Here is a 24,060-nt window from a genome sequence, read left to right as displayed (position 1 = left end):
TTGGACAGGACTCTGAGCAACCTGGTCTAGTTGAAGATGTCTCTGTTCATTGCTATTAGATGAGCTCTTGCAACCCAAACTATTCTATGATTCTTTGAAAAGTTTTGCAGTTGTATTTTTTTTTAAGCAGAGTGAGCACTAAACATTTATAACTGAAAATTAGCACTAGTTCAGTAGTGATTTTTGTATTGATGGTCCACTGAGGTGAAAATGTTTTATTGATGAATTTCCTAAGTACAAAGTGCTGAAGTTTGCAGGCAGTGCATTTTGACATGCCAATGGCCAACTATCCCACAGTGTTAATCCTAGTATCAGATCTTGCAATCTGACACCAAGATGGGAAGCACAAGTCGCATTTTTATAGTACCAATTATTTACAAGGGGGCATTAATTCTTTTTTATGAACTTAATGTAAGACTTGGAGCAAAGGAGGACTCTTGCAACCAGCTTAACCCATTTGCCAAGATTTCTCTTTGTATTGCAAGATGACCATATTCATGTAGCATGCATTTCATTTCATGCAGCATATTCATTTGCATGCATCCAAATGCAGTTGAGCATACTTTAAATCAAAGGGTGAATACTTTTCTTTGAAAAAGAATTTTCCTGAAGGGCCTGAAAAGCTTGAAGCCTGTTTTACTGTCATTTTTGTTCCTGTTACTCACATGTACTTTCCCTGTGAAGTGCATTACAGGTTGGGAGTGCCCAATCCTGTGAAAGGTAAATTAGCCAGAGGTGCATAAGTCAAAAGCATCACAACAGAAGTCACAAGGAAATCTAGTAGAAGAGAATGTACTGACACTGCAGAACAGTTTCAGACCACCCTCACAAGCTATCTTGAAACCAAATCTGAACTAGATGGATAATACTAAGCTGTGCTGGTGTGAGCAAAGTGACTTGGAAGAAGTTCAGAGAAGAAAACTCCAAAACCTGGAGTGGTACCTTTCAGAAACAGTACTCAGAAGTTTGATTTATTTCATTTAACAAAGAAAAGGTTGAGAGGTGAACCGATCTTGTCCTCTCTAAGATATTTGCGTAATCAAAGGTTATCTGATAGCAGAGGACTTTTAGTCTCTTGCACAAAACCAAACTAAGTGCAGTGAATTGAGGTCAATGCTAAACAGATTCAAACCATGAAGCAGACACAGTTTTGACAATAAAGACTTATGGAAACAGCTTTGTCAAGGTTATGGATAGTTCTCCATCACTGAAATATGTCAATCCCAATCTTCTTTTTACATGATCTTGTGAAACTTGTCTGGAAGTTATGAACTTGATGCATATGTCTTGGGATGAAATTATTTAGCCTTTGTTATTCAGAAGGTCATTCTAAAGCAGTGTCTTCCAAAAGGATCCTGTGAACTATTTTTAAAGTAAGGTGAGAACTCTATTGCCTCTTGTCTACAGATCTGTCTGTGTGGTGCCCCAACCTGTTCCCTGCTGGAAAATGTTTAGGGTTTCATAGATTAAAACCACCTGAAAATGATTTATTAAGATTTCTGATCTAGGTTTGCTGGTCTTCAGATCAACAGAGAAAACGCAATCTTTAACATGAATGTGACTGAAATAACATCTTTACTAAAACCACTATTCCTCATGTCTTGGATAACATACAAGACAACCCAATGATGAGTATGTTGGATACATCCAAGGACTTTGCAGCAAAACTGTCATTTCACTAAGGATTTCTGTCTAGAATATAAAGACAGGGAGGAGCTTCAGGGTTTTTGTACCCACAAATCTGCAATCTGATATTCCTTTCTTTCCAGACAGGTAAGTATGATGCAAAGAGCCTGAATATACTGACACTGCAAAGGAGCTGGTAGTATGCATTGGTTTGGTTGCCAGATATTTTGCCGTAAGAAAAATAATGGCAACCGGTTTTTTTTGAGAACCTCTTAAGATTCCCCCTCCAGTTTGCAGAGCCTCTCACACTGGCAGGGATAAAGCCCCCTGGTTATACAGCTCTTATTTTTCTTCTGAAATTCCTTTCAGGTTTAGCCAAATTGCAAATTCTTTAAAATCCCTTTTTTCTTCCCTGCTGTGACTTGTTTCCTGAGGGAAAAGGGCTGGTATTGTGCCAATCAAACAGAAATGTCTAAACCATTAGGCAGCACACATGCTGACAAAGAACAATTCACTTGTTGATGAGAAGGAAAAAGAGAAATTCCCAGTTGCTTTCCTATTTGCACCACAGTGTAGGACAAATGCCTTCACTGCTGGCCAAAACAAGGATTGGTCCAGCATCCCCTAGCCCCCTGACATAAACGTTGGTCCATTGGCTTCCCTCTTTGAGATGTAACAGCCCATAGTGAGGACCCTCACTGAAGTCATTACTTGGTCACTCAAATTGCAGCAATGCAACTTTGAGGGAAGAATTCTGTGTGGATGCAGTAAGAGGTATCCTACTACAATTCATGCTATAGGGAGGGAGGAAGACGACTCATTTATTTTAAATTGGGGGTTTGTGCTCTGAGAAAAGGTTAAGAGAATGACCCATGTATTCGATTATATGAAAGCTAATGGCTAAATGCCACTGCCATTTAATTGCATGATCCTGTTACACAAAGAGTACAATGTCAATGTACAACAGGGCAGAATTTTTAATGCACTGGGGCAATAGCAAATCTGGCACTTCCAATTTCTTTGTCTCTGAACATTATATTATTTTCTTTTAGCTTTGCTCCCACTGTACTTAGATAGGTATGTATGCCACTGAGGATGTTCTAAATCAGCTCCAGAGATATGGAGGGAAATTCTATACATTTTACTGATATTAACAATCATATTAGAATTGTAAGAAATAACATGAGATATGAAAAAGTGAGAAGATTTTGATCCAAGTTTAAAATTACAGTGGTATTGTAGTTTCCATAGGTTATGGTCTTCTGCATTTGTACATAGACTATAGTCTTCTATACTATAGGCTGTAGGCTTCTATGCATTCAAAAATCAGGTCGGGGGCAGGGAGGGTGGAATTTGTTTAGCAGTGTAGAATAGCAGCTTGGATCAGGGGATATTTACTCTCTACTTCCATCTTTACTTCCATCTTTACTTGGTTACTTTACAAAGCACTAGTCATGATGGAATTTCTGCAAAGCATGCAAAGCAAGTTAATTACACTTTAATCCTAAAAAAGGTGGGTGACTGGGGCAAAGGGCTCGCAGTCTGCTCCAAAAAGCATAATCTCTCATACACTGCCAACAGAAGATGATTTCCTTAATTGTTTCCTATTCTCAGAAATGTTTCTAGACTAAGCACAGATGTTTCTATTCTATGAAAAAAATTCAAAGCTTCTACACAGATACATAGGGGGAGAGGAAGTAACCACCTGCAGACTTCAGACTACAGCAAAAATACTTGACATTTTTTTTCATCATTTGTCAAAGGAAAAACAGGGGAGTAATAAAAATAAAACTAGTGGAATACTAAAACAAAAAGCAAAAGGTGTTGTTTATTCACATGGAACTAAATTAGCAAAGTACATAAAAGTCCTTAAATTCTACTATAATTTAAGTGATCTACTAAAATTAAAGGTGATTAAGTATGCTGCAATTTGCCCTAGCAAAAGTTTTTATTTGCTTCACCTTTAAGAAGAAACTGTGACCAGTATGAATAATAATATCATGTAACAGGAATTTTTCTCTTTGTGGGTGGATGATTGTTCAGTTGCATATAATGTCCGTGAAAAGTGTGTTCCCGGGATTCAACAAAGTTTTGATTGGTGATTATTTATGACTCTAGTAAGAGCTTATTAAAATGTGTTGCAAAAGCACTGATAGATAATGGAAGTTCAGACTTGTAATATATTTTAGTCTTTTATGATAAATTCCAAGAAGGTAACATAGTTAGATTTTTTTTTACCAGATTTACCTAGAATTTTCTTGTGTATATGCCTCAGTGCAGTTCTCTCCACATTCCCAGCCACCAGTATATCCAGTGACATTTTTACCTCTCAAGCACTGAACACCATGTATTTCCACGTTTCTGATCTTCTGAAATGTGCGTGAGCTTCAAAATGACAAACCAGTGGAGATGGGGAAAAGCTTATTGTACCTGAATGGTCGGGGTATACGTGAACCATTTCACTAATTGTTTAATCTTTCCATTACTCTTGAGGCTTGAATCATGGGCTTTTTACTCTCTTATATTTTGAGGCCTAGTCCTGCAGTCCTTTCCATTTGGACGAGCCCTGTCAGCTGGCCTCTAATGTGTTGTCATGTGTGCTGGTGGGGGTCTTCCTTTACAGGGATGACAAGGAGCTTTGATGGCAAATTGCTGGGCATAAACACATGCTTTCTGTCTGTTTCCTGCTCAATACCTAACATAAAAATTTCATACATAAAGGTGTCACTTAAATTATAATAGGTATGTTTTGTGCCATGCCCTGAAAATCAAAATCAACACTGCAAGATTAATTAAGACTCCAGCATTTTATTTGTAGATGTAGATATTCAATATATAGATATTACTGAACTAGGTTTATGTAGTGCAACCTCTTTTCCTCCTCTTTAATGTAAAAGAAATTCAAAAGAGCATTATAAAGGAAGCCCTCCTATGTTTCAGTCAGCAGGATATTCAGTATTTCAGATGTCTTAAGGCTAGTGTCTTGCAAAATGACATTTCTTGCAGTAATATGCTTAGAGATTTATATATTTACTACATATTACCATAGCATTGAGGAAAAAGGGAGGAGATGCAGGAGTTTTTCTTGTATTTGAGTTATGTTATGAGAAACAGACTAAACATTTCTTGCATTCTTGTGGAAACGTTAATTACTCACATGGCACAACATCATTATAATCAAGACACAGCAAACCCTATAATCAAAGTAATGTAATCAATGTAAGTAATCAACTGTAATAAGCAATTAAATATCTAACTGCATCAAGCAATAACTAAAATTACAGCCTTGAATAATATCAGCTAATTGCATCATTAGAAACTTGTGTAAAAGTCAGTGGTAAATCTAAGTTTTTAACTATGCAAAATAGCTGTTGCAGGTATCATGGGAAGGTCTACAGCCTCATCCTGAGAGACATTAGCTAGCAAAACTTGACTAAAGGAAAGTAGACCTATTGCAGTGTCAGGCATGGATTTGCCAGAGGTCTGGAGTATTAAGGCAGCAGTAGGCATCCTCACTGGAGCCTTGTGCGGCCCCTCATCCCCCAGTCAGAGCAGCTGCCTCTGATGCCATACAGGTTTGCAGCAAGACAGGCACAGTGTCACTCAGCAGCTCTGCACACACATGTTTTCTTCCTGCCACCACCTGTGCCCACACCAGTTAAAGGCATTGGGGCCACTGAACCTCCTTGGGGATGTGGAGGGGAGTCTGCTCCTGTTCCTTCTGCTTGTTCCACTGCACTCCATCTGCTTTGGAAGGCTGATGGGCCTTCCCTCCTGCCTTTGTCACACAGAGAGTGTGGCCAAAAGTCATTGAAAGAAGATGACTTAACCTCTCCTAGTAGACCTATATCCATCTGAGAACAGACCTGTCAGTCCACATCAAGAAGTGACCTGTTTGTCCACATCATCTAGCAATGGGGCAGCTCCAGCATATGGAGGCTTTTCATTTGACTGTAGCAGTAGTACCAGAACCATAAACCTCACTGAAATAAAGAAGAGTGAGCCTGAGGCAATCATTACAAAATATTTGCATAAAGTAAAAATCAGTGAGGAAATACAAAGTGAGACAGATCCATGTATCCGTGTTTTTCACCCATGACAGTATACAGGTACTCTTGAGAATTTACTGGTTTGAAAGACCTGAAATGAATATCTACTGCTTACAAGCATTGAGAGAAGAAGACTCTGTAGAGCTAGTCTTTCAAATCACATAGAAATCCTAAATCCTAAAAAGGGTCCTTAGGCTGGAGCCTAAGGAACACAGCATTTGTGGAAGAAGATTAGCTCTTAAATTCAGGCAAGGCAGATGTAGAAGCACAAAAAAGAGCAAGTGCTGACTGCAGTCTAGAGTGAAACTCTCAGCATTGCTCTCTTGTCATGACTTCACCCAAAGCATGTAATAAGACATCGTCACAACTGCCTCTTAAGTCTTTAAACAACACTTAGAATGTAGTATTTGCACCAGGGATCACTAATGTCTTATTTGCATGTATTATTTGTGCCAGGGGATCACTAATATGTTGTAGTTACAGCAGGAGTATGGCATGGACAGAACCATCCTGTCTCTCAGTGTCACTCCATATCCCTTCAAAGGGTTTGTTCAATCGTACATTTTGGAAACCTTGACTCTTAAGGCAGGGGCAATACATGTAGACATTGAAACAACACACACTAGCCAAGTCTGCAGAATAGGCCAAAAGAACATGTGAAAGCCTAATTTGAGGGCTTATAGTTTCTTTATGTAGTTTGCTAATTATTGGCTGACTTTGGAAAAAAAATAGCAAAACAAAAAAGGAAAACATTCTGTTCCTGATTGTCCAGTTCACTGCAGCCCTAGACAGTAGCATAAGCTCAAGTCTAGGCTGCTGCACATTCCAGCCAGCATATACTGTGCACACCCTGACAGTCCAGGACTTTCTATGTTGTTAGTCAAGTTGATGCTATCAAGAGGACAAAGCACAGAAGAAAAAGTAGGAAACAAACATCAGTATCACAGTGGAGAAAACTTTCTGAAATTCAGAAACGAAAAGATTTGGAGGCCCACTTGATGAAGTAAAACTGAACTGACACATTTGGATTCAAAAGCTGATTATGAGCTTGGTGGCTATGAGATAAAAGTTGTTAATAATTCTAGAAAAGACTGTCTTGGTGCATGGTCAAAACATGAAGGTGGTAGGAATTATCACAGAATAGTAGAATCATTTAGGTTGGAAAAGACTTCTAAGATGATCGACTGTAAACTTAACACTGCCAAATCCATCAGTATAGGTAACTTTTTTCACAAAATTGTACTTTTCCAACTTCCTTATTTTCAAATAAAATATAAACTTTCTGTTTTAAACAATTCCTGTCTTTCAGGCATTTTTCCATAGCATTCAGGACTTTATTTTCTAGCATCTGTACTTCCTTTCAGGGTCACAGTGTTTTTTAAACCTGGGGCTTTGTAGCAACTGCAGCATTCCAGATAGCTGCCAGACAAATGCCTGCAGCCAATTTATTATGTGGTTTGCATTTCTTAGTGATTGAGAGAAATGGAGATGCAATAGCTGGCTCCAGTATCAGCCCCTTTAGCATCCCTGACACTGATGAAAGAGCACATCCTGACAAAGACCAGGAGCTGATCCCTGACACTCCCTCAAGAGCAGTCCCAGACATTGAAGAGAGAGAAACCTACTGAGCCCCATGATGGTGGTGGGCAGCCCCAAGGCACTGGCCTGTCCAAGGAGTCACATTTTCCTGTGGGAGCAAATGCTCTGTCCTGCCCAGAGAATCCTGCAGTGCAGTGAGCAATGACCCCTCTCTTCCCAGCTGCTGTCTGAAATACAGAGGTTATGGCAATAATGCTGTTACTCACAGAAATAAATGTCGATGAGGTATATGAGGAGCAGTATTTTAATAATTACATGTAAACTATGTGTACAAAAATATAACATCTCATGAATTATGGATAAGGCATTCTGTTGGCCTGCCAAGAGGTTAAGATTCTTTAATAACACAAGAGAAGATGCAAGGTCTGTAGGAAAATAGTTTAAAATGGTTATTTGAATTAGTTTGTTTTCCAATAGTTGATGTGGATTCAATATTTGGAATTATGGACTTGGAGAGTTCAGAGGGTATTATTTCAGGTCTTTTCTTAAAATCATTAAATTTTGCAAGATAAATTGTTTTCTGAAAACCACTTCTGCTCCAGAAACTGCAAACTGAAAACTGAATTGCAGGTTTAGCTGCCAATGAGTAAAAGCCCAAAATAGTTGTCAAAAAAATCCACCCTTTTTCTGATTCCAGAAAGTATGATCATGTACTTTATGTGGAGTTTGCAAGCCTGGGGAGCAAGCAGAAATATAAGGGTTTTTTTCTTTAAAACTGGTCCCACCTCACTTCAGTATTGCTAATATAACTAATAGAAGTTCCTTAATATCATCTTATCACAGCTATTATGGAAATTGTTCATACCGTTTTTAAAAATGGACATTTTTCATTTGTTTATGAGTGAAAGCACGAAGATGTTTGAATTAATCCCTCCTATAAATCCATTGAATCTCCCAGCAGTCTTCCTTACAGAAACCCATCTTATTTGAGAGCGTTCTTGAAAAATACTGAGGAAGAGCCCTTGGTCAGAGGGAGACAGGAATTACAAAAGATCTATAGCATTTCCTCCCATTATTTGTACAGGGCAGGATCCAACCACCTGTCCCCAGACAGTGATTCATTCTGCCTGCTTTCCCAGGCTCCTAATATGTTGGCACCTTCTTTTATGAGATTCTTTGGTCTGAAAGCTCTCAGGTTTGTATGCTCCCATATGCCATGTGCTCTCAGATACTCAGTGCAGGGCAGACACAGATACCTAGTTGCTAATAATTTCTGTTTGTTCATATTTGCATGCCTGCTTTCAGAAAGTTATCAGAGAACCTGATCTTGAAGGGAGTTACAATCTCCAGAACACCCAAATGTTGGCACAAAGCTCATCTGGCACTGAAGGGTGATGTTTCAGTTTGCTTTTAGGATTAAACTTGAAAAATCTTGGCAGCTATACTTCTCCTATTCATTGCTAGCTATGGTGTAGATGAAAAGAACCTACAAAAATGCTGTAGGAAGAAACCAGAAAATTAAAAACTTCAAGTTAATGGGCCACTAAAAAAAAATACTCTGGTTTTGGACTCCTCAGTTTTATCTGTATTTGTCTTTTACATGTGCCCAGGATAGTTCTGTGTTCCCCAGGCCAACTGGCATGGTGAAGCCCACGTCCTTACTCTCGAAGTCTCTCTGAGTGTAAATGGCAATGTCCAAATTACTTACTGGGAATAGTTCTTGGCCCATGCTAATTTACAAATCATGCCCAGAAATTATTTTGGACGAGTGATAGTTTGCCCAGGCCAAAGCCATCACTGGCACAGTTCTAACAATTTAATAGGCTAGATGGTCGAGTTTCAGGCCTGGGAATGTTCCCTGGCAATGATTAATCTACACCTCTAGAAGCCATGGAAGTTAAGACTAAATAAATACTGTAACTGGAAAAAAAAGAGCCCTCACTATACAATTATTTCACTAAATTATTATCCATGTTTTGTAAAATATAGCTTACATTTCAATCAATACAGTTTAAGCTACATCTCAGTTTTCTGAAAGTGAGCTTACACATAAGGGAGATGGAATTTTCCCTATGTTGTCCAAAATACAGCCATTCTCCAAGGAAACAAAACCTGTCATAGAAATATTTACTTTCCGTGCCTGACAAGAACCATTCAGCATCCCCCCAGACATTTTATCAAATCCATGAAAGATACTGTTCAAAGAATACTTTTCTTAGACAAAAAAATTTATTGCAATGCTCCCACCATCAAAGAGAATATGGGTTTTCTATTGTATGCTCTTAAAATAAAGGAATCAACCAACCCAAAACCCTCTATATTTGGACCAAATCTTCTCTTCCTTGGCTTAAAGCCTTCCATCTTGTCCATCTGTTTATCACTCTCAGGTTTTAATACACTGTAGAAAACTACTGAAATAAAAAACTGCAAGGAGATGGAGAGTTACATTTTGCCCTGTAGGGTTCAAGACTGAGCAAGTCGGATTTGTCTGAAATTAAAGGGAATTACTGAGTGTCCTTATTTTTTTTCAACATGTCTGGAAATGTTCTAGACTTGGACTGGTGGCAATCTGACTGTATCTGCCCCATACACACAAACACAGTCACACATAATTAGCTAAGAAATCATCTTTTTCCAGTGATCAGAAGGACTGAATAAAACCTGTGCGTTTTTCCTTTGCATCAGTAAATAAAACCACGCATACAACTACATTTTTATACAGAATTCTTCCTCTTTTTTACCAGCCTACATATTTTGCCCTCTGCATATATCAGCAGAGCTCTAACCAACAGAACTTTCTCATCTGCCCATTTCCAGTTGAGGAAAGTTACTCAAAGAAGCAGAGAAAGGGAATACATTCTTCATTATATATTAATATATTATAAATATAATATTAATAATATTACACATTAGTGGGAGGTATTACATAGCTCTGTTTCAATAATAGTGATTGAGGAAGTTCCTGGTACCAAAGGATACTAAACTAGTTAAACAGAATATTGTTACTGTGTACTTTAAAGTTACTGTGATTAGATGAAATATATATATATACTTACATAGATAGTATGTAAAAGCTGTGTCTCTACCAGTATTGCTATAAGCAGTAGAATCAAGAAGAATCAAGGACTGGTAGATATCCTATATTCGTACACACTCTGTTGTATGCAACATGAAGTATTTTAAGAGCAGTCTGTCAGGACTACTTTTATAGCTCTAAAGTATGTCTCATTTGCCTTTGGTATTAGAGACTTGAGCAGGTGCTAATGCGGTGTGACATCCTATTGGATAATTTCTAAACACCTTTTAATATCTGTGTGGTGCCTTATTCATATAAACACCCTAGCAGAGAGACAGACCACAGCGCCTCTGTGGCATGAAAATGGAAGCTTTTACCATTGCAACCTTTAGGCATCCCCAGTATACCTCTACTTTAAAGCTTTCAGTGTTAAATTCTATGGGTGTCTGGACAAAGTCAATGTTGTCTAATTTTAGTTATTTCTGCATACTTGATCATCACTCATTTATTTTGGTTGCACATATGGATGAGTTTAGGAGAGCAGGCTGAATGCAGAAGACTGGCTGTATTGGTACAACAGGCTTGCTGTTCAAAATCAGGTGCATGAAGGAAGGCACTTGTTTACCATGATTGTTCATGCAAATGTATTAACTGTATTCACAGTGGTCACTTGCATGTCGCAGCTCTGACCTTTTTGCTGCACAGCAATATGAAATTATAATAGCTGGTAGGGATTAATCAATCACCTCTCTCCCCAGGGAACAGTGCGCTTTAGTCACAAGCACACTTGGATGAAAAGCATGTTGTCTTCTCCCTCAAAGACCAAACCAATAAAAGGACTAATTTCTTTCTAAGAGGAAGGAGGTGTAAAGGGTACTAAAACTGCGTAAGTCAAGAGAGGTCTTTCTGTACTTGATGGAGGCAGACTAGATAGCTCTCTCACTGCTTTTAACAAGATACAGAGGCATCTGTGGAGAGTATCTTAGCATTCAGGGTCAGATACAACCTCACAGTGTCATGTGGTGGTGTCAGTCAGCAGCAATCTGTAATAAGGGCATGAGTGCCCAGAAGGTAAGGTCAGGGAATATCTGTCTCCAGGTGCTAAGTTATGTCTGCTAAAGTCATAACCTGTGATACTTTGAGAGAACTTGCTAGTGTGCTCATACCCTGACATAGACTCTGACTGTCTTCACAGAATCACAGAGTTGCTGAGACTGGGCAGAACCTCTGGAGATTTCTAATCCAACCACCTCTGCTGAGAGCAGTGTCAGCTATCACAGGTTGCTCAGAACTGTATTCAGTTTGAGCATCTCCAGAGATGGAGACTCCACAATCACTTTGGGAAACCTGTTCCAGTGTTTAGGACCTAAATAAATTAGAAAAAGCTTCTTCTTATGTTTAAATGTGTCCCAGTTTAAATGAGACAAGGGTCTTTTGCTGAGGATGGATTAGGAGAAGAAGACCCAAACTTCTCTTTCTAAGCAATTATAAATCCAAAATTAAGAGGCTCCGATTGAAGGAAAACAAATTATGGAAAAGGGAAAATAACAGCCCTTTATTAAAAGGTATGTGTGTATTAACAGGAACATGGGAAAAAACCAAGTAAAACAACCAAGCAATACTCCTATACCCACCAATAATCCCCTTCAAGAACAAAACTGATAAACCGGCAAAAGGAAAATTAAACAGTTCAATTTTTACACCCTTTGGTGCAATTCCAACCACAGTCATCAGGGGGTGCCGTCGGGTCACTGGAGATGCAAAACTTGTAATGTCCTGTACCATTCACCAGGTGGCGCTGTTGGATCACTGGAGGAGCAGAACTTGTAATGTCCAGTGCCCGTCACCAGGCGGCGCTGTGAGATCCTTGGTTGCCGCCAGGTGGGTTGGGGGAAAGGGAAAAAGCAACACTCCCCGGGGTATATCAGAGAAAAAACACTGGAAAAAGGCAGGGGGAAGGGGGAAGAAAAAAACAGCAATAAAACAGAAAGTTCTCCCAATGGAAGAAAACTCACGAACTTCAGCTGGTTAGGATTCCCTTTAAGCAGGGCCTGCAGCCAGCAACAGCTGAGCAGAGAGCAGCAGCAAACTCCCCTCCGACAGAAAGAAAAAAAACCAGGCAGCGTCTGCAGCTTGCAGCAGGTCCTGAGCCCACTGGCACACCAGCCTCTCCTCCCCACCTCCTTCCAGCCACACACTAGCCCCCCCCCCAACTCCTCCCCCCTTCACTGTCAAGGAGACTAATCTCTCGGCCATTAGTGGATCAGGCCGATTCTTTTGTTCACCTGATGGCCCATACACAGAGCACACAGGGCAGGGGGAAGGGAAAGAAAAATTCCTTGCTAAAATCAGAACTATGATAAAATGGAATTTGCTGTATTTCAGTTTGTGCTCATTGCCTCTAGTCTTTTTTCTGGATACTACTGAGAAAAGTCTGGCTTCATCTTCTTTACTTCCCCCATCAGGTATTGGTACCTACGGATACGGTACATGGGAGCCTTCTCTTGTCTAGGTTGAACATTCCCAGCTCTAAGCTGCCTCTCTTATGACAGATGCTCCAGTGTGTTATTTAACAGACTATGTTCATGATCTCTGTCATATGGGGGAGCACAGCACTTTATCCAGCATTCCAGATATATTTCAACAGTGCTGAGTAGAGAGGAAGGATCATTTCCCTAGACCTTCTGGTGATGCTCCTTTCCAGCCAGTCAGGCCCCAGTCTTTTCTGGTACATGGGATTATTCCTCCCCAGGTGCAGGATTTAACATTTCTCTGTGCTGAACTTCTAGAGATTCCTGTGGGCTATTTCTCCAGCCCAGGTCCCTCTGAACAATAACACGGTCCTCTGGTGTTTCAGCCACTCATTCCAGTTTTGTGTCATCTACTAGCTAGTGGAGGATACACTCTACCCATCATCCCGTTCAGTAATAAAGATGTTGCACAGTATTGTCCCTAGTATTGACCCCTGGAGTAGACAAGTATTGAGTCACCACCAGCTGGACTTCACGTCACTGATCACAACACCATGACCCCAGCAGTTCTGCCAGCATTTAGTCCACCTCACTGTTCATTTTTTTAGCTCATACTTCATCAGTTTGTCTGCAAGAATGAGAGACTGTTAGAGGCCTTACTGAAGGTAAAAAACATCCAGAAGCAGATGAGTGAGAAGCTCCACTCATCCACCAAGCCAGTCACATCATCGTAGAGGGTTAACGGATTGGTTAGACATGATTCTCCCTTTGTAAATCCATGTTGAACACTCCCCATCACCTTCCTGTCCTTGAGATGATTGGAAATGGTTTCCAAGATTATTTGCTCCATCACCTTCCACCAGTGTGCAGTTCCCTTGATTCTCTTTCTTGTCATTCATGAAAATGGGATGTATCACCAGTCTGTTTAAATGCTCCCTAACCTGATCCTCCTCCAACAAAGGTAAGTCTTTCTGGCCCCAGATTTTCCCACTGGTCTTCACTGAAGACTGAGGCAAGGAAGGCATTGAATACCTCAGCCTTTACCATGTCTTTTGTCACCAGGTTGCCAGCCTTATTCAGTATTGTGCACATATTCTTTCTGATCTCTCTTTTGCTGTTCATATACCCATAGAAGCCCTTCTTGTTGTCCTTTGCAGCCCTTGCTGGATTGAATTCCAGGTGGGCTTGGGCCTTCCTAAACCCATCCCTGCATGCTCATATAATTTATTTAGTTTCCTCCCTGGTGACTTTCCCCTGTTTGCACTTCTTGTAGACTTTCTTTTTGTGTTTGAGTTACATCTGGAACTCCTTGTTCATCCACACAGGCCTCATTCTGCCTTTGGTTGATTTCCTGCTAGTTGGGATGAACTGTTCCTAAGTTTGGAAGAGGTGAACCTTGAATCCTGTTCTCCCAGAACTCACTGCTTTCCAGGACTGTATCCCATTGGATTCTTCCAAGCAGATCACTGAATATGCCAAAGTCTCCTTTCCTCAAGCTCAGGGTTGGGATCCTTCTCTTCCCTGCTGCCTCCTCTGCAGATTCTGAATCCTACCACCTCATTATTAGGGGCAAGGTTGCCCCTCACCTTCACATCCCTGACCGATCTCTCCTTGTTTGTAAGTATGAGACCCAGCAGAGCTCCTCTTCTTGTCAGCTCCTTGTTCTGGCAGAGAAACTACAACCCTGTTAGACCTCCCAACCAGATCTGTCCCTGGAAGTCATGGCTAAAGGCTAATGCTTTCCCAGGACTATGGAAGAATGTTGACCTAGTTCAAGATATGGCATGCTGTTTGTGTGGTATTTGCTTTTCCTCTAGAGAAAAAAAGTTACTGAAGCATTTTTTCTTACACTTGTGTAATATAAATTAATATTTTTAGATGCAGGAAGCTAAACTTTCCCTAACCCTTGGGAGTTGGTGTCCAAACTTCCTTGTGTTTGCCAGGGTAATCAAAAAGGAAAACAAGCTGATGGAGGAGCTTTACTCATTGATCTGTCTGCATTCCTGCCTAGCTCTGCATTTTAACTAATTATGTGTTTTGGGTCAGCAGATTTATACGGTTCACACTTCATAATCCAACAAGCATAGAATACTCAAAAGTGGTCTGAAGTAGTGCAGATATTTCTGCAATTTCTGTGTTATTCCTGGATGGATTTTAACACTTTAAAATGCAGTGAAAGTTAATCAGTGCAGATTTCTGCCAACAACTTAAATAGTCCTTTGCTTGTAAGTTAGTATGGAAAGAGGGGATGGCAGACAGTGGGTGTCCACCTTCTCTCTTGGAAGTGGTCTGACTGACATACTGGGGAGCACTTGAGTCCTTTGGAAGGCACAGATCAGGACTAGGTAAGTGACAGAAAGTTGAAAAGGTCTCTTCTTATTTTTTTTTTTCAAGAATAAGTAATTCCCACACTGTTTTGGGATAGACATTGGATCACAGAGAACTCAAGTTGTCAAATCCTCCCAAGGCAAATATGGTCTAGTCCTGAAACTGAGTGAGGTATGCACCCTCTAACCTTCAAAGTGGCCATTAGCCAAGGTCAGAAACACACATCTTCTATCTGGCCAAGGATATTTCATTGTTTTCTTCCTTTATATTAGTTTGTCTGAACTGTTACAAGCAAAACATGAAATATGAGCAGCGAATGCGTATTTTGCAATAAATGAAAAATAAGGCAAAACCAAACAGTGCAAATTTGCCTTCTCTTTATGCCTTAATTTCCTCATTATTCTTTGTTCTGCTTTTGGGGTTTGAAGTGTGTGTTGTAAGTGGAACACTCAAAGTATTACCTATTTTACTTTGTTTTCTTTATGGATATTGTTGAAATTCTTTAAAAAGAAAGTCCCATATCCTGAAAACAGCAAAGTAAATCTTGGCGCTAGGTAAGACGCTGCACCAGAAAAAAGAGTGGCTGGACCATTCTCACAGAGAAGTACCATTTGACATAAAGCAAAGAAGTGGTTAAATGCCAAGGGTGATGCCATCTTAACAGAGGTGATCAACACAGAGAAAAATAAGTGATACTTGCATAGCTTAGTGGTGGACTGAGGAAGGAAAAGAGGAGAGCCATTCTGGAAAGAAAGCCAACACGGGGGTGTGTGAGCTGCTTACCCAAGTGACTGCATTGGCTTTGGCTCCCCAGAGCTGTAAGCATTTGGAATGGGGACATGGGACATGGTACCTTCACATTTCCTCCAAACCAATTACTATTTTGGCTTCTCTTTTCTTTACAGGAACCCAGACCTTTGTATAACAAAAGGTGCCAGTTTTATTCAAGTGGAATAGGATTTCTATATGATGCCTACCAGACAGAGGTAAACAAACTCAACTCATCATGTGTTTATTTTGCTGTGCTTTGAGGGACTGGGGAGGAGGGAGGTAGATGTTTGACAGCATGTCTATGCATGTAGGTCATGGGTAGAGAGAAGCCCCACTATTCTTTCTCCCTCAAGTGACTCCCTGCTTGTCCAAGCCTCTGATGATTGCAAATCACTATAGTCAGTGAGGCTGTGAATCATCACTGATGTTTCTATCCAGTACAGTACTCTGGGACTGGAATGATTCCTAGTCTATCTATGCTGTATAATAGTTGTCTGGAATGTGTTTGTCACATTGGCATCTTTCTCTAAGGAGGTTTTTGTTGACTCCAAGTAGAATAGGAAATACCTACATTAATCCACTTGTATAGTCCAGAAGACTTCAAATCTCTATATTTATCCAGCACAGGCCAAAAACATCAGTGGTCTCAATGCAGCTTTTTTATCTCAATGACATCAACATGGTTGGAAAAGTGCCCATACCTAAATGGCTAGCCTCCTGAGAAGTCCAGATTGAGTTTCTTTTCCTATTTTATTATTGTGGTAAATTGGTGGGAGTGAAAAGAAAGGCTGAGCAGGATTGAGAACAGCTAGATAGAGGTATAACTTTCAAGAAGCCAGATGTCCTTCGTCACTATCCCTCCCATGGCTAAGAAAAGGTGTATGGGGAATGTTACCACCAAAAATTCTAGAAAGCTTAGCAAAGTATGCTACCAGGTTAAGCAGCTCCTTAAATCTTGCTGCCAGGGCACCCCATTGTTGATTCCAGAAAATGTATGACAAAAATATTTCAATTATCTCCTTGACTGAAGACCTGCCCAGACAAACTTATGAAGTGTGACAACAGTCTTAAGTTTTGCTCCATGCTCTTCTAAAGTGTGCTTGCACACTCAGACACATAGCCTGAGAAATGCTTCTGATTCCTGTAATAAGCATGTGGTTGGCGTCACACTGACCACAACTCCTTGCAGGTGACCCCAGCCTTGAGCTTTTAGCCAGATTGTTTTCTTCAGCTCTGCTGCTTCTGGGAATGTCTAAAGCTGGGCCACCCAGAACTCCTTCCTCTATTCTGGTAAAAAACTCCCAACAAGTATCTTTTAAAAGTGGGGGTAGTTTTTAATAACATGCTTGTCTGGTTGTCCACTGATGTAGAGTCAACTTGTGCTAATTCAGAGTTATGGATACATGGCATTTGTACTTGGCTTTTACTTGTCCTAAGTTAGCCAGCTAGTGAGCAGGGGACATGCTCTGCATGCCAGGCAAACATTTAATTAGGAAGAACAGATTGTTTACTGAGTGCAAGTTTCCTTTTGATTGCCATCTCTCACCTGTAAGTGGTCTACAGCTCATATGGTTTGCCTGTTTCAGTTCTCTTTGATTAAAGCAGAAATAATTCTGTTGTCTTGCAATTACTGTGAGATAAGAACATCTCTTCAATTGGTGCTGAGAAGATAGAAAGTCACAAACATCCAGGACATGAAAAAGCTCAATGTCTGGTCGCTGAAAGGAAATAATAGGTCTTGACATGCAGAATACCAAAAAATGGCCTGTTTCCACCATCCTTGCTCACACCACACAGTAACTTGTTTATTTTAGTTTTTTCACTGCTCTCCCAAAAATAAGTGTCTTGTTCTTTGCATGTTTTAAAAATGCTGTGATAAAAACAGACAACTACAGTAACTTCCTTGGCCAGTAATACGTGTCTTGTAGTCTAGAAGCAGCTAAAAAATTGTTTAAGTTCTTGCTGATCTTCCTCTTTTCTACTTCTACCCTTCTACATTAAAAGGGGCAGTCTGGCCTATTTATTGCTCAGAGAGGGGAAAACTCATTTTATTTCCTATCAGAAATGGTCCCCAAACCATGCAGCAGAACAAACCACCCTTTAGCAGCCCATTCCATCTTACAAAGCCCTACTATCCCAATCATGCATGTGTAATGGGAAAAGGCCTAGGTCCTAGGCCATTTTCACTGCATACAGGTGGTCAAAACCAAAGTCTTAAGTGCAAAAGCTTTAGAGCATCCCACAAAATGTCTGTGGTAGTGAATGCATTGGCACACTGTGCTCCGGGATCATTTTTGAAACTACTTTGAGAAGCAGCCAGGTGTGATTTTCAGTCACTTCCTTGATTGAGCTGATGCACTTCTTGTGCAGTAAGTTGCAGCTCAGGCTGAGGACAGCTGCAGCTGAATGTGACTTCAGGCCAACAAAGCCCTTATGTGAAATCCCAGTAAATCCAGACACAATAGAGCAAAGCTGATGAAACAAAGTCCCATCCCAGGGTAAGATGTTCTTATGACAAGTGTGATGTCTCTGTATCAAGCTCTGAGCTCCATTTCCAGATTGCAACCTACACTGAGACTGTCATTTTATAACCTAACTTCTGTTTTGGGATAGAAGAGCTGATTTTTGTGAGACACAAATCACAGGTATAGCCTTGTCCTGGGCTGAAAAACAATTCCAAGGTATCATTTTAATCTCCTTTTAACCTTAGTTTTGTCACCCATCTTCCACTGCTCAAGCAAATCCTGCTAAGGATGAGTGTGGCAAGTTGAGACCAGCTGCAAGATTCTCTGGTGCTGACTGTGTGTGTGTTTAAGGCTTTCCTTTTTGCCGGGAACAAACATGATCTGAGTACAGACTCATCAACAGTGACAGTTTTCACACTAAAAAGGATGCACAGATCTAGAACTCAGGAGCTGAGAAACATCTTGTTTAACACCTCTTGTGGACACTGTTCCACAGATTAGCACATTCATGGCTAAGTAGAACTGTGTGACAGAAACTTCTCAAAAGCAGACATGCTCCTTCTACTTTTTCCTTATGAGGACTTTTCCATTCAACAATATATTTTATTTGCATTTTGTGAACAAAATACTTCTCAGTGGTTACATTTTTTCCATCAAAAAAAAAAAAGCTATAGAAAGAACATATTTTCTGACTTGCTAGCTATTAAAACCTGAGAGCTGTCCAGGATTTCAAAATCAATAAGCTAAAAATCTTTCAGAAAAAAGCACCTTACATATAAAATATTTCAATTGGTCTGTAGAGCCAAATAGAAGTGATTAATGCTTACCACACCTAAGAAGTCATTAAAATGATTTCTTGTCTGGATAGAGTGGTGTACATGTGCCTGCCTTTATTGTTCTAACATCTATCCATCCCTCTAATTCCTGCTCACACAAATAAACCTTTTCAGTTTTCTATTCAAAAGCCAGCAGTAAATGGTGCTTATTTACTGGAGTGCTTGTATCTTTTCTGAATGGTTTTGTTTGTGAGTTTAGAGATTGTTCTTTCTGGTGTTCCTAATTATTTCCTTCTTCAGGAGTTTTTTACCGAAAGGAGAGAGCTCACATTTATTGGAAGTTGTTCAGATGAATTGACTCCTTTGCCCATTTCCCCACTATAATGGATTGGCATTCTTATCCACTTCAGTGACTTTCTGTAATGTATCTCTCAAGACATGGAGACATGGTCTCTGCATCACAGCTGTAGAGATCCAGATCTCATGGCTGCAGACTCTGAGTCTCAGCAGAATAGCATCAGTGCAGCAAAGTGCTTAAAAACTCTGGCAGCCCTGGCTGCAGGCTGGTGCTGAGGGCTCTGGGCTTCATAGTGCAAATGCACTCAGACTCTGGGGCTGACATCCTGGTTAAAACTCCTAGGAGCTCAGGGATGTCCTTTTGGCCTGTGGTTGTAGATTTTGGAATATCAGTATCTTTCTGCACAACAGGTAATAAAACTTGACACTGCAGTAGTTTGTGGTTTTTTGTTTTTGTTTTTTGTGGTCAGTAGGATGATTTACACAACACTGAAACACTGAGAATAAAGGTCAGTCTCTTCTTTTTTGGCAGGTGACATGTCATACCTTAAACAGCAAGTGCCAGCTGAAAATAAAGAGTAACACATGCTATTGCTGTGATCTGTACAACTGTGAGAAGTAAGTACCTGGGTGCAGTTCATGGCCTCTGTTTGTCCTTACTTGTAAATGATAGGGCCTGGAGAAGCAACATAAGAGCTTGTATGCTGAGAAGTCCAGTTCCTCTGCAAATGAAGTCCTGATGTCAGCAGAGAAGAGGTCAGGATTTGTTTACTAGTGTTGATATTATTTAAATTTCTTTTCCTTTAAATATGTCCATAAGCTCTTTGCTGTGTGATTAAATTGATCACACTGTCATAGCCCTGTTCTGATATACTGTTGGTCTGGCAATATAGTTTTCCCATTAGATTTAATGAATCTTCTGCCTGAGTCACCCTTTGCACACCTCAGTATCATAGAATCACAGAATGGTTTGGGTTGGAAGATCATCTAGTTCCAACCCCCTTGCCACGAGTAGGGACACCTACCAGGTTTCTCAGAGCGTTATCCAACCAGGTCTTCAACACTTTCATAAACGGGGCATCCACAGCTTCTCTGAGCAACCTGTTCCAGGGTCTCACCACCCTCACAGTGAGGAATTTCTTCCTAATATTTAATCTACTTCCTCCCTCTTTCAGTTTAAAGCCATTCCCTCTTGTCCAATCACTACATGCCCTTGTATCATCTTACCAGGCACTCTCTGCAACCCTCTGTAGTTCACCGACAGTCACTTTTCCTTTTTACCCTCTGTGTATTTCTCATCTTCCTTCCTTCCTTCCTACATCTCCTGTTTTATTTTGGTTTTGCCTCCTTTTCATATGCTAGCAGCCCCTTATAGCCCCAGTCCTCTGCAAGCCTTGGCTAGCATCCTGCCAGACATGAACATTTTGGGTGTGGGGAAACAAGGGTGGCACAATCAAGACTTCTGTGTAACAAAGTATCACAGAATCATAGAATTAACTGGCTTGGAAGAGACCTCCGAGGTCATCAAGTCCAACCCTTGATCCAACCTCACCGTGATTCACTAGATCATGGCACTCAGTGCCACAGCCAGCCTCATCTTAAGAGCAAGTAGCTCTTGCCCAATTCCTGACTCAGAGAAGTGAAAAATGACATTTGGGACTAGGGGTAAGTCATCTTTGCATCCATATTTCTCATGCAAATAGAAGACAAAAAGCGAGTGCAGGTCTACAGGATGGATTAAAATCTACATACGAATGTCTCTTTTGCTTATGTAAGAAATGTTAAATCTGGATATGGTGGAGTTATACAAAACAAGTGAAATGGGAAAGGTAGAGAATGCACAACTGTGGTATATTTTCCGTGACAGACAACAAGCACAGAAGTCCTCACATTAGTCAATCAGACATTTCTATGACAGACAAATGATGGAACACCATATGTGCAATGCATTGCATATACATCTGCAATGTATATCCTGAGAATGCTTCCTTCCATGGTACACAGCTAACTGCTGCATGTTAACACTGAATCAAACAGCACAATTCAGTACATAAAAGAAGAGGGGTTCTCAAGGGCTGGAAGTATGCAGAGTTATCAAAGAAAAGTCAGTGAAACTCTCTTGTTTAAAGCATGAGGGGTTTGTCTGAAACACCTGGGACTGATCACTGCTGTGACGGTATTCTATGATACAATTAAACATGTGTGTCCTTTACAGTGGACAGCAAGATCCTATGGAACTGGCATGGACAAATTCAGAGTAAATAAGCAGTCATGCTGCTCTAGAGACTTGGCAATTCCACTTCACAGGATGGCTAGAGAAAAGTAGGACTAGACACAGTCACACAGAGTGGCTTGTTCTCAGCCATAGAGTAGACTGGTATGTAGGCAGGATCACAAATCAGATTTCCTCAGCCTCGTGGTAGCTGAAGTTACAGGCTTGTTTAGTTAAGATGGGCTCATGATAGTGCCCAAGTGAACTCAGCAGTAGTGGTTCTTCAGTGCCAGAACCATGTCCTCAAGCCATTGGTTGGACAGGACTACGCCTGCCTTGGTTGTTCCCAGAAATGTTGCGAGTTTCTCCACACTGCTGCCTTCCTTTGCAGAGCTTTCCCTAACCACCATCTCCACTGCTGCCCCATGTGCTCGGGATGGAGGAACAGAAGAGTGAGCACAAACTGGTCACTTCTGGTTTCCACCATAATCTGATGGCAATTTCCTAACAGTGGGAAAACAGGCTTGGCATTTAAAAAAATCCTTGCAACTCAAATAGCTGCCCTAGGAACTCATTAGTGGGCTAGAATTCAGGCAGGTACCAGAAAGAGCTACAGGAAGGAACCTGTGGTTTCAAATTTTGCTGTAGGATATTTCTGGCTTTTGGCAAGACAATGAGGATTAAACATGCCTGATTTGCAATAACCAGTGTGGTGTAGAAATATGAACAAAGATTTCTGGATAGTACAATCCACAGTGTAAGGACACATCTTTATACTGTACTGTGTTGCATTTCTTAATTTGGAACCACAGACACCATAAACAAGTGTAGCCAGCTGGAAAAACCTCCTTCCTGTGGTTGAATTAATGCTTAAGCAACTTGCTTTCCCCAGTTTCAGAGATGCCAGCAGATGAGCTGTGAAAAAAAATCAAAGGTAAGCATGCCTTAGCTGGCAGCTGAATGACAAGCATCCATATACCAAGACTTTGCCTGTGTTCAGAGACCCTGAGTAAAAAATAACAAAGAGTCCATGCTGATAAATACCACCAATCAGCCAAACTAGAGCTGGTATTAGCTGGACTACATGTTTGATGCTAGCCTTAGCAGAGTCAGTTTTACAGCAGAGCTTTATCCAGTTCTTCTGAGCAGTGTTTGGTGGGAGCATGGATGAAGTACTTTGCCAAAGAGCAAAGCAAGCAGGAAGGATTCAGATCCTTTAGAGCTCTATATTATGTGTGAAACACTTCCCACTGCAGTGACATTGTCTGCATTCCCTTTCAGTTCAGACCAGTCCTCCAGCTACTACGAATTTCTTGGTGTGAGCAGCTGTCAGGATGTGGTTCACCTCTACAGGCTGCTCTGGTCCTCCACAGTCCTCAACATCATCGGCTTGTTTCTGGGCATTATTACGGCAGCCATTCTTGGGGCCTTTAAAGACATGGTAAGGCTCAGCCCTTTGTCTTATGTGTGGACGTCTGTGCTTGTTGACATTATCAAATGGGTTAAAACCTAGGAAGCATAAGTGTACAAAGGAGACACTTTAAACGTGTGTTCTGGGAGTCTGGAGTTACATCTTTAGGCTAAGCTGTTGCCAGCTGCTCACAGCTAAGTAGGTCAAGCCTGGTCAAATACATGAATAGAAGGGAAAAAAACAGGGGCCTGTCTGAACAAATGATGACAATTCAGTTAGCAGCATCTTTTTTTTCCCCTACTAATTCATCACTGAACATGTGGGCCAACACAGAGTCTGAGCATGCTAGTTTGTAGCTAACACGGAAAACTCAAGTCCTAGTGACTGTTTAATTTACGTAGTTCTTTTCCCCAAGAATGGGGATGAATTCTGAAGTACCAGTTAAGTTTTTATTTAAACAGTTGTGTACTCAGGTCACATTAACGTCCTCTTTTGCTTCACTAAGGAATGCCACCTTCTAATGTGGCTCCCTGTGCCACACCACCATGTTGTGCTGATGTGCAATACTGCATCCAGAAGAGGCTGTTAGCTGGGAGGGGTTATCTGATACAATGCCTCATCCACCTAGATTTTCTCACACATTAAAAGGGTGAAGTTGCTAATCCTGGGATTAGCAGTCACTGGTCATGTTTGCTAAAGCAGTGCCTAAAGACCAACAAAGGGGCTCATGATTGATTAGGCTCTCAGAGAAGTAGATGGTCCCAGCCCAAAGATCTTCCAAACTAAGATGGGTGGAGGTGTGGGGATGGAGGTGAAATGCAGGAGCCAAAGGGAGGTGTGATAGCAGCACAGGTCATCTTAGATCCGTGATGTTTCTGGTGGCTATTCCAGAGGCAAAAACTAAACAAAAAGAGAGGTAAAACAAAAGAAGAGAGGGATGGAGCAGGGAAGACAAAGCAAGAGAGACAGCTGAGATATACATCTGGGCAGGAGGAGGGGCAGACTAGAGGGAAGGTGCTGCTCAGAGCTGGCAGCCAGTGAGCCAAGGACCCTTTCAGACTGGAGGCCATCCAGTCCTGGTTCTGACCACCCAGAGTTC

At 40.8% G+C, this 24,060-nt stretch overlaps 1 protein-coding gene across 3 annotated transcripts in view; it reads left to right on the top strand.

The window, feature by feature from the left end:
- Positions 1 to 24,060, top strand: part of TMEM255B (transmembrane protein 255B) — a 70,329-nt gene that overhangs the window by 37,426 nt on the left and 8,843 nt on the right. For all 3 annotated transcript variants that reach the window (XM_050333258.1, XM_050333256.1, XM_050333257.1), the window contains 3 exons: positions 15,935 to 16,015; positions 19,871 to 19,956; positions 22,832 to 22,991. In XM_050333258.1, the coding sequence (XP_050189215.1) occupies positions 15,935 to 16,015; positions 19,871 to 19,956; positions 22,832 to 22,991 (327 nt within the window). The remainder of the gene's footprint in view (positions 1 to 15,934; positions 16,016 to 19,870; positions 19,957 to 22,831; positions 22,992 to 24,060) is intronic.

The sequence above is a fragment of the Myiozetetes cayanensis genome, unplaced genomic scaffold (assembly GCF_022539395.1).
Source record: "Myiozetetes cayanensis isolate MyiCay16 unplaced genomic scaffold, myiCay2020 scf5-8, whole genome shotgun sequence".
In the NCBI taxonomy this organism is placed as follows: domain Eukaryota; kingdom Metazoa; phylum Chordata; class Aves; order Passeriformes; family Tyrannidae; genus Myiozetetes; species Myiozetetes cayanensis.
Note: the sequence above shows the minus strand (reverse complement) of the source record. Positions and strands in the feature narration are given on the sequence as shown.